The sequence below is a fragment of the Electrona antarctica genome (assembly GCF_951216825.1).
Source record: "Electrona antarctica genome assembly, chromosome: 18".
Lineage (NCBI taxonomy): Eukaryota > Metazoa > Chordata > Actinopteri > Myctophiformes > Myctophidae > Electrona > Electrona antarctica.
In genome coordinates this window covers 38,542,264-38,561,099 of record NC_136799.1, presented here as the reverse complement: position 1 = coordinate 38,561,099, position 18,836 = coordinate 38,542,264, and the positions used below count along the sequence as shown (strand labels likewise).

At 41.5% G+C, this 18,836-nt stretch overlaps 2 protein-coding genes across 2 annotated transcripts; both read left to right on the top strand.

Annotated features, from left to right (window-relative positions):
• The first annotated feature begins 1,908 nt into the window (after positions 1-1,908).
• zbtb8os (zinc finger and BTB domain containing 8 opposite strand) lies at positions 1,909-6,893 on the top strand. The gene is made up of 7 exons (XM_079527853.1): positions 1,909-2,173; positions 2,676-2,700; positions 2,801-2,922; positions 3,351-3,433; positions 4,984-5,036; positions 5,830-5,866; positions 6,503-6,893. Exons 1-7 carry the CDS (start codon positions 2,080-2,082, stop codon positions 6,587-6,589), a joined length of 501 nt encoding a protein of 166 aa, XP_079383979.1. The 5' UTR covers positions 1,909-2,079; the 3' UTR covers positions 6,590-6,893.
• A 1,840-nt stretch (positions 6,894-8,733) lies between these two features.
• Positions 8,734-18,021, top strand: dkc1 (dyskeratosis congenita 1, dyskerin). The gene is made up of 15 exons (XM_079529036.1): positions 8,734-8,831; positions 9,575-9,633; positions 10,295-10,381; positions 10,895-10,986; positions 11,327-11,511; positions 12,332-12,396; positions 12,719-12,845; positions 12,940-13,070; positions 13,542-13,685; positions 14,103-14,223; positions 14,424-14,542; positions 15,512-15,615; positions 16,285-16,336; positions 16,817-16,996; positions 17,609-18,021. Exons 1-15 carry the CDS (start codon positions 8,816-8,818, stop codon positions 17,675-17,677), a joined length of 1,551 nt encoding a protein of 516 aa, XP_079385162.1. The 5' UTR covers positions 8,734-8,815; the 3' UTR covers positions 17,678-18,021.
• Positions 18,022-18,836: the final 815 nt, after the last annotated feature.

Sequence of the window (18,836 nt, the reverse complement as noted above, 5' to 3'; positions counted from 1 at the left end):
CACATGACTATGAAGAGCATGTGTACCGATTTGCGTGAAATTTGGATAAAATCTGAAGGAGTAATATTAGAAAATGTGTTTTACATATGTCGGCCTCCTGGTGGCGCTATAAAGAGCAGATGTGAAAAAATCCAGGCAAAGGTTTTTCCTTGGCCTCTAGGGAGTTGGCATACAAAGTGATCCACAGATCCGTGCAGTTAGAGGTAAAAACACTTTTGGGCCAGTTATAGCGCCACCATGAGGCTGAGTTGAAAATGTTCATGTGGCATTTCCTCCTCGGCCTAGTGGGAATGTGCGTGCACAATTTCACGGAAATCACACGATGTGTTCATGATTTGCAGCATTTTGTTTGAAACTGAGCACTCCTGCGAACTTTGGAAGCCAATCTGAGAAATCTGAAAGACCCGTTTCGTTGAATGGCTCTAGAGAGACTGTGTACCAATTTGCGTGATGTTTGGACAAAATCTGTAGGTGTACTGTCCAAAAACTTGTTTTGCACAAAGCGGCCTCCTGGTGGCGCTATAACTGGCCGTTCTGGAAATTTTGGTGCAGAGGTTCATCGTTGGCATCGAGGGAGTGTGTGTGCAAAATTTGGCATCGACCGGGTTAACGGTGCCGGAGATTAGCTGTTCACAGACGGAAGGACGGACACACACACGGACGGACGGACGGACGGACGGACGGAGTGCAAAACATACTCTCTCCCCATGCCTTCGGCCTGGTGGAGACAATAAACCAGGGGGTCAGTAGTGAAGCCTGGCAGCCGTCTGAAGCCAGTAGGAAATCCTGACTTCCTGAAAGTTCATATAATGGCCTGTTGTGGCGCTGTCATTGGGCCCAAAAAAAACCCATAGCTCCATAGAGGTCCATGTATTTGGGCCCAACTTCACCTGGACCTAGACTGTATTACCTTAATAAACATGGTCATGAATACTTTCTGCTTCCAGTCACTAGTTTAAAGTCTCATTTATCATGTCATAATATTATTTTTGGAAAATTATGGTCCCATTTATTTAAAAAATCACACCCGTGTGAACTGAGTGGTGTAAGGTATTATATAGCCTGATCAGATGTGTTCTGATGTAATGTCTGACGTAATGAAATCAGCATCAACCAATCAGCATCAACCATGCTCATTTTTTTTGCACAGACAGACAGACAGACAGACAGACAGACAGACAGACAGACTAACAAAGCCAGTTGTAGGAGTGGTTTACACCACTCAAAAATGACCATAAAGTCGAGTATGTTCTGAGGGGCGTGGCTACCTTTACAGTCTATGATCGGGATCCACCCCCGCTCGAGTCAAAATAAAAACCAACGAAGAAGAAGGGGGGAAGTCCCGCCTCGTTGTCTGGACCAGCCAATGGCCAACTGGGCCCAAACGGATCTATAAAGATGGCGACTTACAGTGAAAGGACTGACAGGCTTCATCTTACGTCCATATCAGACCCGGAGAACGCTTTGTCCATAAGTTACAAATAAAAGTCTGACATCAAAATGTACTTAAATAAAGGACAACCCAAAGTTGCAATTCGAAACTGGCCTCCGTAAAATCTGAATCCCCCCCCCACCCCACCCCTTTTCCCCTCACTGTATATGTTTCTTTTCCCTTTTTACCTCCCTTATGATGAATTCCTGTTCTGTTCTTTGACTATATAGAAGTGTCTATTTGTACGTCTCTAAGTGTTTTGATGAATTGAACAAGGTGGACCCTCTTGTAAACAAGTGCAATGCTTAATTGGGTCGTCCACTCACAGTTAACAGTCTTTGTATTGAGTTTGTGCTTGAAATGTACTGTAATTCTGCAAACTGTTAATAAATATTTCAATCAATCAAAAGTCCATAACCGCACTGTGATTGCAGTACATATGCGCAGTACCTAACACAAACAGTGGGAGGCAGCAATTTTGCCGACTGTCTTCTACTCTGCTGGAAAGAGCTAGAGGAAGAAGAAGTTGGTCCCACGTGATCGTTCCAGTTTCTCGAATGCTCGTGTTGTGTTTATAGCATTTCTAACATTTATGTTGTTTAGATAACGAAATAGTTCCTCTCGGACTGACAGCTCAATAATCTGAAATGATGGACGCATTGGACGACCGTGAACTAGACCTGACAGAGGAAATGAAAGCCACGAAAGCAAAATATCCTTCAATCAACAAGAAATATGAATGTGAGCTCATATTTACTGGCATATATGATGTAATCTGTAGTTGGTGTTGCTTCAATGCTTTTAGATGAGCTTCAGTCTAGACACCGTCTGTCTGTGTGATGAAGGCTCCTGTCGACCTGTCCTATTGACCCTCCTATGTCCAGCTTTTGGTGTAGGCCTATGTACAAACACAAACTTTGTCCTACACAAACATTAAATGCCATTGACAATGAATGGCCAATTTTGAGTGTTCGTGTAAACACAAACATTGCGTATCACAAACATTATTTGAAGACAAAAGAGCAACTTGTGATTGGCCGGAATGAGATGACGTATGATGATGATGATGATGATGTATGATAAGAGCGCCCCTCACTTCACACAGGTGTGATTTTTATTTAATATAGCCTATAGTGCAGGGTAAAACACACACACACACACTGCGTATTTATTTATATTTTTAATAATCTATATAGGCTGCACTGTACTAACTACATAACTAAAGCTTTTGCCATATTTTCAGATTTGGATCACACAGCTGATGTACAGTGAGTACAGTAATTATAATTCGTAGCAGCTGTCAAATTTCAGTATGCTTTTTCTTTTGCATTGTCATTGTTACTTATGACTTTTGTTTTGTGTTGTAAGAATCCATTCATGGGGGAATTCTCTGGAGGAGGCATTTGAACAGTGTGCTATGGGAATGTTTGGCTACATGACCGACACGGAGACGGTGGAACCCCTCGATACAGTTGAAGTCGAGTCAGAGGGTGAGACCTGGATGGTGTTTCACAGAAAATTTCACCCAGAAGTCTGTACAAATGGAACGGGGCCATCCTTATTATAAATGTACCATCATTCCAAGGAAGCCATGCAGTGTCGCTCTAGTTTGGTAAATTGGTACCATTTGTGCACTCAATTTATTTAAACCCAATACCGATACCGGATCCAACAAATCCACTACCGAAAAGACATGTCACATTTCAACATTGGGGGAAAAAAGTATATTCACAGGGTCCAAAATATTATTTAAAAAAGAAGAAGAAATTGTTGGTAGCCTATAGGTGAATGGAAGACATTTATGAAACAAAGTACACATCAAAACTGTTTTAATGTTATATCGTCACCTTGATAAAATGATTTTTATTGTGTTATTAGAATGTTACTGGTTCTGATTGTCTGTCTTTCTCCTGACCAGGCGACGACATGGAATCTCTCCTTTTCCACTTCTTAGATGATTGGCTGTTCAAATTTTGTGCAGATCTTTTCTTCGTTCCTAGGGTAAGTGTGTTCAAGAATGTGTCTAATTCTAATATGATTAATGTACAATCCGTCATACTATTGTGTCGCTCCCTGAAAATAGCAGGTCTACATGTGACGCGGTGTGAGCTTGTGGAAGTTTGACAATTCGTATTGTAGACTCAACCAAATTATTTTTATTTAGTTAGTATTATTTGATTTGTTTTAATAGCTTAATAGTTTTCAAAATGCCGTGCTGAAGGAGTAATTTCCTCAAATGATGTGCTGTATCCTGCATTGCAAAGTATGCAGCGTAAATGTCCTTACACCGGCAGCGTTTTTAAAATTGGTTAAAAAAAATGTTCAAACTGTTGTTTGTGTCATGACTACATCAACACAGACCGTGAATATTACACGTAATAAAAGCGGTGCAATTTGTAATTCAGGACAAGGTTGATTTTACGCCTGTAGGACCGAGGCATCAACTATACAAATAGTTTTGTATAGTTGTGATTTGTCATGTTGCCGATCATGCTCCCGGTGCGTAAAGATCTTAGTTTGTATCGGTATATCACAAGTCTATGTCAGTGGGAAAATAATTAAACACTAACTGACTGTGTGCAAGCATATTAAGGCTTGGATGCAAATTCTGTACAGTCTGGCAGTTAATTGCAAAAACAAAACAAAAAGTCGACTTGTTGGTTGTTTCCTCAGACACATTGACTAGCAAAATACAGGGTCGTTCACATCCCTAGCGGCGGTAGATTGGGTATTTATTTATTTTTACCATACTGTAAGTGGTATCTATTTGTAAAAGAAAGTAAAAAAGAAACATTAAAGCTATATTGTAATTCATTTCATAAAGCAACAGGCTGGACACAAACAGAAAACATGTTTTCAGTCCAGGACGCCAATGCGAATCAGGAGAGAGAACTGCATAAAGTTCATTTATCAGCTTCAGTGTTCCAGTTTGGTTTGATCACTTCCAATTTTGCTTGTTTTCCCTGTCCTGATTGGGTAAAATTGGCATCCCAACCTGAAAATGTATCCTGTCTACCGAAGAGACACACAACTGAACAAAAGCTCTACAGTAATACGTCAGAACATAGAGCTCTCTTTTTTAAGATTTATTTATTGACAGTGTACAAAGTACAACCATCCACTTTTTTTCAAACAAAAAATACATGAAAAAATAGATTTCTGCCATGTAAACCATAATAACAAAGTATAGTATAAATCTAAAAGATTCAGGCCAGCATTGCAGTGAGGTGCAGAATTCATTTTAATTTTCAAACAGTGACTTGTATGTATGCCTATGCTGCATATATTATGCCATATTCAGGTTCATATACGTATGTGCATATATGTGGATAAAAAGGAAATGTATGTCTATATAGCTTATGGATTTTATATTTCCATGTAGGGGGGGGTGTCAGCTAGGTCGGGAGGTAACGGGGTGCATGGCCAAAAAGGTTTGGGAACCGCTGCGCATAACATAATTATTGCTTTTACGTCATACCTCATGAAAATCTCTTCTATTATTGTATGATTTATGGAATATAGAAAGTAATTAGATAATTCCTGTCTTGTAGGAGGTGAAGGTTGTTCACCTTGACAGGACAAACTTCAGGATTCGTTCTATTGGGTAAGTTACTGGCTGGGTGACATTGACACACATCTCAGCGTGGTTTTGGAAACCTCACTGTAAAGCTGATGGCCTGCCTCATACAGGGAGCCATGATAAACCATGCGTGTCCACTGTCCGGCAGCATCAGGCAGTACAGTATGTGTGTTAGGTGGATGTGGGAGTCACAGTTATGAAATGAGAAGTCTGAGCATTTTCCATACCAGGCTGTGATGCAGCCAGTCAGCATACTCTCTATATGTTGCACCTGTAGAAGTTGCAGTGTATCCTCAGTCAGTCAATGATGAACCTGTTCGGTATGTGGTGGAAGAAGAGCTGTTTGCTGTCAAGAGTGGCTGTGTGAGAGTGCTTACTCTCACAACACCACTGCAGTCTTATGAATGTGAGCATGTGCTCCCTGTTGCTTCCTGTAGTCCACAATCATCCCCTTTGTTTTGCTGATGTTGAGATGGAGGTTGTTCTTCAGGAGCCACAATGTCAGGGCTCTCACTTCCTCTCTGGAGTTAGTGAGGTACCTATATTATTCAGTTAGCTATGGCTGAATAATGTAGGTAGAGTCCTGGGAAATAGAACGTCCCCCGGTTCAAGTGCTCATCATCTGAGCAGCCAACAGCTTGATGAAGCTGAAACTGAATGTGACTCCATTTGTCCATCTCATCATTGACTGATCAGGTTGATTACAATGGTGTCGTCAGCAACATTTATTATAGAGCTTGAGCTGTGTGGCGTCTCAAACTCACATTCTTTTTCTGTCTGACCTTTTTTTTTTTTATTATTTCTTTCCTTCTTAAAGGTGGGGTGAAGAATTCAATCTGGTCAAGCATCCACAGGTATGCTAGTGGAGTTGTGGAGATGCATTTCCAGCTTAGCTCCCTATTTTGGGCATGTTATCGTAGGTGAAAATGTTGAAAAATAGCAAAAGAAATCACACCTGTGTGAACTGAGCGGTGTAACTATACATTTATTTATAGTTACTGTACAGTTACAGTACTGTGGTGACAGTGGCTCAGGAAGTAGAGCAGGTCGTCCAATGATCCATGGATCGGCGGTTCGAATCCCGGCTCCTCCTGTCTACATGTCGAAGTGTCCTTGGGCAAGACACTGAACCCCAAATTGCTCCAGATGTGCTGGTTGGTACCTTGCATGGCTTCCGCCGCAATCGGTGTATGAATGTGTGTGTGAATGGGTGAATGTAATGCACAATCTATGTAAAGCGCCTTGGATAAAGGCGCTATATAAATGCACCATTTACTGTGCTCTGTATACTGTATTGTAGTGTACTGTGCTCTATACTGTACTTTTATTATTATTTAGCATATAGATATACCTATATGCATTTATCTTGCTGGAGAAAGTTCACATTAAAATGACACCATACTGGAAATCCATAACTCAAGACATTATATTAAAAGATATTGAAACATTTGGTTAAATTCCTTTTTCTTTGTCCTGTATTGTCTTTCCAGGGAACTGAGGTGAAAGCTATCACATACTCTGCAATGCAGATTCATGATATAGAAAAACCTGAGATCTTTATGATTGTTGATATCTGAGGATGCAGTGATGTCAGCAGTAGAGGTTGGTGGTTGAAAGGACTACAAATGAATGGGAAAGGACTACAAATGGAAAAGGATTACAAATGTCACCACCACCTTCCTGTGGGTGGTCACTTGATATAAAACACTGGGGATTTGAAATGTTTACGACGGAAATTAACTGATTTTCATTAGTTGTAGATCAGTTATTTTTAAGCCTTACATGAATTTGTTTTATTTGAGTTTTATTTGAATTGTTGAAAAAGCAAGTTGCAATTGTGATATATTTTTCATACAATAAAAGATGAGGCTTTCTACATTACATTTTGATATGACCATTTTATTCTGGGTAGAAGTAGAACGTCTATAGACGTTTTTACGATATAAAAATAAAGATTAGAAGAACCTGTGGATATTTAGAATAAACTACTTTTGCTGGCCAGGGGGAGGTAGTTTAGAGTCCATGATTACTGCATGTTTTTTGTGAGGGTACCTACCTTAGGGGACACGGGAGAACATGCAAACTCCACACAGAAAGGCCCTTTCACCTCGGGTATGGGTACTGATGACGCGGAGGAGGGAACACGGCCACAGCGTCCCCAGCGGGAATCGAACCCAGGGCATTCTAGCTGTGAGGCGACAGCACTACCGTCTACCGACTGTGCCACCATGCCACCAAACAATGCATTTCTATATATATAAATATATATATCATTTTTTTTAAATATATATATATATCATTTTTTTCCCAGAATGTCCAGCTCCTGTTCCCATAGTTGTCTCCACCAGGCCGAAGGCATGGGGAGAGTATGTTTTGCACTCCGTCCGTCCGTCCGGGCGTGTGTGTGTGTGTCCGTCCGTCCATTACCAGCTAATCTCCGGCACCGTTAACCCGGTCGATGCCAAACTTTGCACACACACTCCCTAGTTTCACATAATATTGTAGAGTCCTTATTCAATGATATAATTCCGTTATATATTGTAGCTTGCTTACAAGACCTCTATTACTTCCTGAGTTATAAGCATCAGTGAGTATATTTGGAAATGTTTAACCACTTCTAACTGTATTTTAAATGACAAATTCACCCATCGGCTTCCTTTCTCTCTATCAGTGCAACCTAGTAGTGACTGTAATGATAATTAAAATTGTACATTGTAATATTTTTCTTTTTAAATATTTAAATTGAATGTCAGGACATGAGTTTTACGTACAGTACATTTTCTCTACACACTAGTATGTACTATGGCAGCGCAGAATCAGTGAACAAGAGTTTCTTCAAGCTGAGATAACTTTAGACCACAATGACTTTTGTGTCAAATCTGAGGATAAAACCACAAAATACAAGGTGTCAGGTGGGGTCGATCGATGTGATGATCATGATGGTATAATGTTTGAGGGATTATACGTTGGTACAGGCTGCAGAGTAAATGGGTACATTAATTTCTTTCATTAGATATTTTTTTAAATGCTCTGTCTGTAAGTCTCTTGCTGTTGGATTTTTGTTCATGGTATCCAATGACAACTTCCTCTACTACAGCCTGAGTTGAGAGCCACTGTGGTGCTGCTATATGCACCATGATGACCCCAATCAAATGGAAACAAGCCACAGGATTTATTTTCTTTTTTTAGATTTGTTTTAGGCTTTTCTGCCTTTATAAAAGTGAAGAATGACAGGAAAGAGGGAGAGAGAAGGGGAGAGTCATGCAGCAAAGGTCGTCATGAACGGGACTCGAACACGAGGCGGTGGGCTCCCCCAGAGTTAAGGACCTTGCCTTAGTGTCGAAGTGTCCTTGAGCAAGACACTGAACCCCTAATTGCTCCCGATGTGCAGGTTGGTACCTTGCATGGTTTCCTTCATCAGTGTATGAATGTGTTTGTGAATGGCCTGAATGTAATGCACAGTCTATGTAAAGCGCCTTGGATAAAGGCGCTATATAAATGCACCATTTTCATTTTAACACGCAACGCGCTGTCAGGTCAGAGCCTATGTGGTATGCGCCTGGACCACTTGGCCAGCGGGCGCCCCCTCTTTGGTTATCTTTTTGTATGAATCTGTACCTTTTGGCAAACTGTTACAGTATTCATTCAACTTTCAATCAATCGATCAAACCCAAACGCACTAACCTTCAACCATTAGGTGGCGGTAGCGCCCCGTCAGATCCATACGTACGTGGCGGATGTGATCACACGAGCTGAGTTCACTCTTCAGGAAGACTGAAGAGAGAGTTGCGCACATTGTGAAGATGGCGGACCTAGAGGGTGAGTGCGTGTCAGCGGCTCCTGCGTGAAAATTTTACATTTCACCCAATAACTTGTATTATTCTAACATCTGTACTGCAAAACATAGTTTTCATGTTGTGTTAAACTGAAGCAACAATTAAGTTGAGTTGATTGAAACCTGTGACATTAAGAATAGTTACTGTTGGAGTCACTCTAGTTGACTCGTGCATGAATGCAAACTGGTCTTGCATGCTCACATTTTAAACGTGAGCAGTTAACGTTATTTTATATTATACTAAACAAAGATGATCTGCTTAACCCTATATATGGGCTTAACCCCACAACCATCTACAATCAACGTAACATTTCGTCCGTTGTCAATGTCGGGGCTGCATTCATTCATTTAGACTCCGTCCCCGATGCAACGTCATCATTCTCAGATAAATGGGTTTGTTAAAGTTATTTTAAGTGCCCCGTTTTTGTCAGCTCATTAAATTCCAGTTAATTAAACGCATCGTCCAGACTCCAGATTGTGCGCCAGTTTTCCCCGGTTTGGCCTGCAGGCTGCATGCATGTCTGGTGATGCACATGTTGGCTCCCGGTTAGCGCCTCATGCTAACCACGTGTCGTCTCACCGGCCACGTGTGTCCCTTCAGAGACACTAGCTATACATATAAAATGATCTGATAAGTAAGATAGTGATGATTTTGTCATCTGATTGGTCAAGTGTTTATCGTTTTACCACTTAATGCGTTTAAATAACTTTTTTAATGTTTCACCAGTGTCAGCTAAGAAACAGAAAAAGAAGAAGGAGAATAAAGTAGCAGATGATGAACTTGGGGTAAGGAATACATTTTTGTTTACTAATAGTAAACAACAGGGCATCTTGTACTTTCTGTACTGCTGGTGGTTTTCTATCCACTCATGTCCAACCAGGGTTGATGTGATGATGATGAGATGGTTTCGCATACATTTCTGAAATCCTGTGATGTCATGCTTCTCTTGGCTATCTGATCAACCACTGATTTTAAAAGATTACTTTGAATAAATGGAATTGTGTTTCTTTCTGGAACTGGTTGGACCCACCAAAACCTGGTGAATGCAGAAAACTCTGTTAAGACAAACGACCTGTACTAGTGATCCATGAGGACCAGGGGTGATTACCAGCACTCTACCATTTTAATCTTAATGTTGTCCATCATAGTAAATTACTATATTATTGGACAACGTTAAGATTAAAATGGTCATTATAGCTTGAGCGCATCATGCAGACTGCAATGTAACAAATGACTGAATCAGCAGTCATTACTCATTATCTCCTCTTCAGATGACACATGAGATGATTGTTTAACATTTTATTATACCTTTAATACAATGTGTTAATTTATCCATTTGTGTGAGTGTGCAAATGCTACTAAACCCTTTTCACTCTCAGTGTTAGGATTATACGGTGTACACACAAGCCACTGTATGGCAGCTTATCACTGTTTATTTGTTTTCAGGACATCCAGCAGAGTGAAGACTTCCTCATCAAACCAGAGTCTCGAGTGGCCAGTCTGGACACGTCTCAGTGGCCTCTACTACTCAAAGTGAGAAATAACTTGGCACTAGCCGTATGTCTGGCTTAACATAATGTACATTTTATCAATAAAAAAAAACAGAATTCATAACATTTCTGCATTTTCATATGGTAATAAGGCTTATTTAACAAACTAATCGGAGTGAATACAGTGTGGAATTAAGCATGTGAAATGATGCAACAGTTTATCCATTCTATGAGTTGTGCTGAGCCCGGGTTCCGATGCCCCCCGGTGTCGTTCTGACATCGGGGGGTCTGGCTGCCCGGCCATCGGTACCGACCCAGTGTTCTACTGGGCCGGCTGCCGAACCGGGCATGCTGGGTTTGGGACCCAACGGTGAGCTTCAACCAAGACTTGAATACTGACCTGATCACATGCAAACTTGATTTAGATTACAAAATTAATATTTCTGTAAGAATCAAAAGCAAGAAATGTAACTGGATATCCCTGTTCATTCACTACAAGTTAGAATGTATTAACTAAGCTGCTCTGTCTTGGGTCTGTTATTTTATTTTCTTGCAGAACTTTGATAAACTAAACATCAGAACAGCTCACTACACCCCCCTACCCAATGGCTGTAACCCTCTCAAAAGGAACATCCAGGATTATGTCAGGTAAACACTGTTGTAAACCCTGCATATTTAAACTGTATTTAACTAAAAACAATCCTTGGAGCAAGCCAAATGATTAGATATGTAGACTGCATTAGCACTCAATTGTGCAAAGATGACAATTATCTACCACCCACGTCTGATGGCTGCTGTCAAGTGTTTTTTTATACATTTATTGAATTGTGCCCTATTAAAATGTTTTAAATTGGCAGGTTGCAAGATCTGTCTCACATCTTGACACATAGAGATTGTATTTTTTATTTATTTCTGTCATGGCCAAAATATAGATGCCAAGGTGTCGTTTTGACATCTAATGTCAGTTTGTATTTTAACGGACTTTCAGGTCTGGTTTCATCAACTTGGACAAACCGGCCAATCCCTCGTCCCATGAGGTGGTTGCCTGGATTCGGCGAATCCTGCGCGTGGAGAAGACTGGTCATAGTGGAACCCTCGACCCCAAGGTCACCGGATGTCTGATTGTATGTGTGGACCGTGCCACGCGGCTCGTCAAGTCCCAGCAGAGTGCTGGTAGGTTGGAGGGGCAGGGCACAGGTTTGATGGCCATTTGAAGTCGACTGGGCATGGCTTTGGATCAGAGCTGCTTGATGTTTAGTTCCCTTTAAAATCTGTATATCTGTATATTTTATTATAGAAATTGAAATTATGATGACGAGGAGGCAATCTGTTCCCCAGAATAGTGGGGGGCACAACAGCTGGGGTCAATTCTTGGCTTATTTAACAAACTAATCGGAGTGAATACAGTGTGGAATTAAGCATGTGAAATGATGCAACAGTTTATCCATTCTATGAGTTGTGCTGAGCCCGGGTTCCGATGCCCCCCGGTGTCGTTCTGACATCGGGGGGTCTGGCTGCCCGGCCATCGGTACCGACCCAGTGTTCTACTGGGCCGGCTGTCGAACCGGGCATGCTGGGTTTGGGACCCAACGGTGAACTTCAACCAAGACTTGAATACTGACCTGATCACATGCAAACTTGATTTTATTATAGAAATTGAAATTATGATGACGAGGAGGCAATATGTTCCCCAGAATAGTGGGGGGCACAACCGCTGGGGTCAATTCTTGATTACAGGTATTGTTGGGCCAAAAAGGTTAGATTTTTTGGGTCAATATATGTATTTACTTACCACTGTCTTTCGGTATACAGATTGATAATCACTCCTAATCTTAAAAGTGGGGAGTGTTTTTCAGTTTTACAACCCACTTCCTGTTAGAAAAAAAATGCAGAAAACTGACCCCAGCTGTGCTCTGCTGCCACCTGTGGTCTCGTCAGCTGTCTGTACAGTAAACATCAGCCTACCTTACTACTCTTCTGCTGTGTGTTGCAGGCAAAGAGTATGTGGGAATAGTTCGGCTGCACAATGCTATTGAAAATGAACACACTCTTGCTAGGGTAAGTGTATTTGTTGTGTGGAATGAGGGAAATGTACAAGTTTAAAGGTTGTAATCTGTTTTAGAGACCCACTAATGTGTTCCGTCTGTAATATCTCACATCTAAACCAAATGGGCACCAACTAATTTAGTTTTAAGATGTGGATTTATGTTTTCTCCCAGTAATGTCATAACACTTGCTAATGTAGAAATAAAATCTTGCATCATTGAAAGCCTCACAGAATGCTGTTGAAATTGGTTTACAGCAACTGTAAACTGCCTCTACTAACTTTTGAATCTGCATTGAGCAGTTTATTCATGACCCATTCCTTGACCTCCTCCAGGGCCTGGAGACCCTGACGGGTGCACTGTTCCAGCGACCACCTCTCATTGCTGCTGTGAAGCGACAGCTGAGAGTCAGAACAATCTACGAAAGCAAACTGGTGGAGTACGACCCAGAGAGACGACTGGGTAAGACATCTCCCCCCCCCCCCCCATGCACACACAACCCAACAACTGCTTTAGCACATTTGGTTCAGGAGAGATGACAACATGTTTGTTGTAGGCATCTTCTGGGTGAGCTGCGAGGCAGGGACCTACATCAGAACACTATGTGTCCACCTGGGTCTTCTCCTCGGGGTCGGAGGTCAGATGCAGGAGTTGAGGAGGGTCCGTTCAGGTGTTCTGGGTGAGAAGGTGAGAGTAACTGAATAACTATTAACATTAAGTTATTTATAATATGATCTACATAAACATTTCCATTGTTTAAAATAACCTGTTTGCACGTCAGCCAAATCATATACTGTGTGTGCTACTTACACAAATCAGTGTAGTGTCACTGTACTAAAGTCGACTGATTTCTAGCACCCGTCCAACACCTGACCAAAGTGTTGAGTTCAGTTCTGGGTCCCTCCCTGGTTCTGGTAATAATTCTTTGGGAAATAATGTGGCTCATGAGTGACCCCTGCTGTCTGTCAACCTGACTGCAGATCCCACTCTGGCCTACAAGACATTTTACCACTCATGCCATTTCTCACACATTTACCGTGGCAACGGCTACATAATTGTTGTTCCAACAGCTGTGGAAACGAATGGATACAAAGTGTAGTCGCATGACTGTAGCAGTGTAAATGTATTAACCATGGACCTGCTTTGTGGCTGCTGTAGGACAACCTGGTGACCATGCACGACGTGTTGGACGCACAGTGGCAGTACGACCACAACAAAGACGAGTCGTACCTGAGGAGAGTCATCTATCCTCTGGAGAAACTCATGGTGTCCCACAAGAGACTAGTGATGAAAGACAGCGCTGTGAGTCCACACGGAATTCTGCTGGTCTGGGATCGCATCCTACCAGAACCTTGACTTCTCGCTCTGCTTTCCGGCTCTCCTACAGTCTTTCCTCTCAGCTGTCCTACTTGTCTGTCTTTCTCGGCTGTCCTACTCACTGTCTGTTTCCTATGTCGTCTCCCTCTCGGCTGTCCTGTCTGCCTGTCCTACCTACACTGTCCCCTCGAAGCGGTCTTGTGTCCCTCCAGTAAAGTGTTTTACAGACATAGCCAAGTGATTAGATATGTAGACTGCATTAGCACTCTGTGCAGAGATGACAAATATCTACCACCCACGTCTGATGGCTTTGGTCTGTATCCATATCAATAAAGTTTTGGTTGGTCTACAGTGAATTAAATAGTTTCTTTGGTAACTTTAATATGCGTGTGTCTACACCAGGTGAATGCGATATGCTACGGAGCCAAGATCATGATACCAGGAGTTCTCCGCTATGAGGACGGCATAGAAATGAACCAGGACATCATCGTCATAACGACCAAAGGAGAGGCCATCTGTATAGGTGAGTTTTTGTGTTTAACATCTCGTGACTATCAATGTTATCATGAAACTACATGATGATTGTGTAGCTGACAGAGCACTATGTTGCTGTGGTGACCTGCTATGGTTGAGATCTGATGGGTAATTTATTTGGCCAACTTAATATCTATTGCAATGTATGTGAGATTGAACCTGCTTCCGTTCTCTTGCTCTTCAATGTAGGGGTCGCACTGATGACCACAGCAGTCATCTCTACATGTGACCATGGGATCGTAGCCAAGATCAAGAGGGTCATCATGGAGAGAGACACTTACCCTCGCAAGTGGGGTCTGGGGCCCAAGGTATGTACATGTTCAGTACAACATGGGTACATCCGTAACCATGTTCAATGAGACACTGACACAACACTCATTCAGTACAATACTGGTACCAGGCAAATAAACGAGTGACTTAAACCTGCATCATCTCTTAAAGGACAGCCATAGGAAACTCCAGTGAAATACTAACATGTGTAGAAGTAAAAGGGGAAATTATCTTACTTCTCAATACTTGATTTATTGCCTCGGTCACTTGTTTCATGTCATCAATACAATAATTAGCATTACTTTCCCAATTTATAGTAAAATATACATTAAAGCAAGATATGCTACTGTGCTTTAGTTTAGGGTGTGGCTACCAGGGTTGATGTGGTGGTGATGATGAGAATGGTTTCGCATACTTTTCTGAATTTTTGTGATGTCATCCTGGATGCTTCACGCAGCTCCATGGGTGAGCAACGACTACATTAAATGTTTAAGCCATGTGAACTGAAGCCCCTTTTATGCCCATCATGGACTGATAAGCGTCCTTGGTGTCTAACACAGGGGGGTAGATTATGCTCTCTCATAAACCTGTGGTGATGGCACAAATCCACACTGCGGATCCTGTCGGGAGTGACAGCCCACACTTACTAGCAAGATGCATTATTTAGAACGCAAAGGTTTTCAGTGTTTATAATTATGATTCTCTTGGCTATCTGATCAACCACTGATAAGGGACTTAAAATGAATGGCATGATTCTACCAGTAAAGAGGCGTAGAAATCTCCACCCTCATGAATGATGTCACAAGTTTGCCACATGAAGTCTGGGATACACAAGATTACGTTTTGTCTACGTTACCAACACACAAATGTCTAAAGTGGAACACACGTTTTCAGTACGGCAGAGTGTTTGATACCTTGATGGTCGTTGGTTATATTTATAGGATGGTTGGTTGGTTATACAACATACAGTGCTTTTGTTTTATTAATTGTTAATTTTGTGTCTGCAGGCCAGTCAGAAGAAGCAGATGATTAAGTCGGGTCTTCTGGACAAACATGGAAAACCAAATGGCCAAACTCCATCAGACTGGAAGGCAGGCTATGTAGACTACAGGTATAGTGCTACACCCTAAATACTCTTAAGCCTGTCACAATTATTACATTATTGCCAGAGTGTGGTTATTTGAGATTCACAATGAATAAAAAATGAACCAGAACTGTAAACATGCATCTGTTGACTGGCACCAGGTTGCTCATGTCCAACCAGGGTTGATGTGATGATGATGAGAATTGGTTTCGCATACATTTCTGAAATCCTGTGATGTCATGCTTCTCTTGGCTATCTGATCAACCACTGATTTTTAAAAGATTACTTTGAATAAATGGAATTGGTTGGACCCACCAAAGCCTGGTGAATGCTGTTAAACATCTGTTAAGACAAACAACCTAGTGACATTCATCTGTTGAATGGCACCAGAATGGTGATGCTTGGGTGCATGTGGTTAAGTTTTACTCTGACTCAAGTCTGTACAGTACAGCCAATTCCAAGTGATGGATTCAGACAGTTTATCCCTTGGTGGTCTCCGAGTGATTCAGTCTGCTACAGCAGATTTCTAACCACAGCTGTAGTCTGGTCTTGCCAACAGTCATGGCCAGCCGCTGACCTAAGGACAGATAATTGGTGTTTAATTTCTGTCTTGAGAGGTGAATCCATTTTCCGTTGTCCTGCCGCATGTTTGGGGGGTTTCAACGTCTGGGATCTTACTGATGTTTATTTTCACAGCGTTGCTTCAAAGAAGAAGGAGGCTGAGGAGTCGAGCGCCGGGCCAGGAAAGGTACGACACATCCATTACACAAGTTCAAATCTCTGATTCTGCTGGTACCAGGTTGTCTAGTAATGTTACTGAACAGAGCATCTTGTACTTGTAGCTTTCTGTACTACCAGGACCTCTAGTACTGCTGGTGGTTTTCTATCTAACCAGAACCTCTAGTTGGTATTACTGCTGTTAACTCATGTCCAACCAGGGTTGATGTGATGATGATGAGATGGTTTCGCATACATTTCTGAAATCCTGTGATGTCATGCTTCTCTTGGCTATCTGATCAACCACTGATTTTTAAAAGATTACTTTGAATAAATGGAATTGTTATTTCTTTTTGAAATTGGTTGGACCCACCAAAACGTGGTGAATGCAGTTAAACCTCTGTTAAGACAAACAACCTGCAGTACTAGTGATCCATGAGGACCAGGGGTGATTACCAGCACTGTACGGTTGACTTGATCTGTACAATAAACGCAACGCTTTTTCTTTCAGAGGAAGAGAGAAACGAATGGCAGTGATGGGGAGGGTGAAGCTACCTCCCCTTCTACACCCACTACTCCTTCTGCTGAGGAGGCGAAGAAGGAAAAGAAAAAGAAGAAAAAAGAGAAGAAACAGAAGATTGAGGAGGAACCGACAGTAAGCGTAGAGGCTGCAGAAGCAGAGGAGACTGAGGTGGGTTGCGCTTTCAAGATTTCAATAGTAATTAATCGGTATTAAGTACAATTTCTATACATTTTCTTTTTAAAGTTTGCTTTTTGGGAAGCATTGTAACTTCCTGCTGGTTTATTATCCAACCAGGGTTGATGTGATGATGATGAGAATGGTTTCGCATACTTTTCTGAATTTTTGTGATGTCATGATTCTCTTGGCTATCTGATCAACCACTGATTTAAAAGATTACTAAGGCTAAATGGAATGATGTCATTCTTTCCCAAACTTGATTTTGGTGAACTTGGCTTGCACACCTCAACACACTACAACACTCGCTTTAAATATTAACACAATATATGCCCCAGACGTCCTAGGAACTACCGCATGTAGTGCCCAGGACGTCTGTGGACGGGCACATAATGTGACACGACGTATGCGCACATTTTTACACAAGCATCTGACCAGGACCACTACTTTGTACTACTGCTGGTTTACTAATATCCAACCAGGGTTCATGTACATGACAAACGCCTCAAGCTAAAATACTTTTTTTTTGAGGGACCAAAATCAGATTATTTCTCTGGAAGACGAGAAGAAAATGATATATATATATTTTTTTCTTTTCCCTCCAAGGTGGGGGAGAGTGTGAAGAAGAAGAAGAAAAAGAAGAAACCGAAAGAGACAGACGGAGAAACTGAGTGAACAAAGCTTGTTGCTACCAGAGAATCATTGGACAGTAAACTGCCCCTGGTCAGAACGGGCCAAACTCTGCTCTGCTACTGATGGACACTTTCTGCAACCAATGAGTTGCAGAATAATACATGGCCCTGAATGTGGGATTTACCGCCACAAGACCACGGCCCCACTAACCCCCCATGGAATCAGAGGATGAGCAGTGTGATGTGGGATGGTATAACGATGTATAACAGATGGTTTATGTTTTTGTCTTTTTTTTTTTATTGATCAGATATATTGTACAATGGTGATATGCCTGGTTTATGTTTGTTTTGTAATTTGAACATTAAAACCAGATCATTGTTTTCTTAGTTTGTTGTGCTCAAGTGGGTTTATTGTCAGGCTTTACAAAATCTGTGTCTAGTCGGACTCTGATCACACACCAGCCAAGGGTAAACATGACTGCAATAGGAAACTTATTTTAATGAAGAAAACATTGACCATTCCATATGGTAGACTATGTTAACTAGCACAAAGTTGGAAATCTATTGATTGTCAATTTCTGATGAGTAAAACAACACCATGGCAACCCTATGCCCAAAATGCAAAGGCAGTACAGTTGCAGCTCTGGTCTGTTTTTACTAAAAGGAGCATTTAAGACAAGTGGTTAATGGGATACAAAGGATTTTGTCATGGCTGTTTGAACTGTAAACAGTGCATTAGTTGAAGGCTGATAGATGGTCTCCATCTGGTTCTTTGATCTCCTGTGGTACCCAATGCATTGTTCCTCAAAGCTTGATGGATTTCTTTTAAACGCAGATGCCAACACGTTTTCTATTGAAGCTCAGAACTTGTTTTGAACAATAGGCCGATCTCACAGCCCGCTTTCCACGCCCACTTCCGGTAAATAGTGGTGTCATTTAACATTAGCATTTACACGTTTTTTTTTCTCTCTGGAGAATCTAAGTACATTTTCCAATGTAAAAATGTGACAGACCAATATTATTATGAAGCAAACAAGATGGTAAATCAGCTCGAACAGATAGAACAAACCTTACCTTGAGAAAACAAAAGTTGTAGACTTCTTAAATTACCTGTTAACATGTAGCGTCTATGGAGTGACGTCACGCTATCACCACTAACCCCGAAAGGGGGCGGGGAAATTCTGTGAGATAGGCTTATTTCG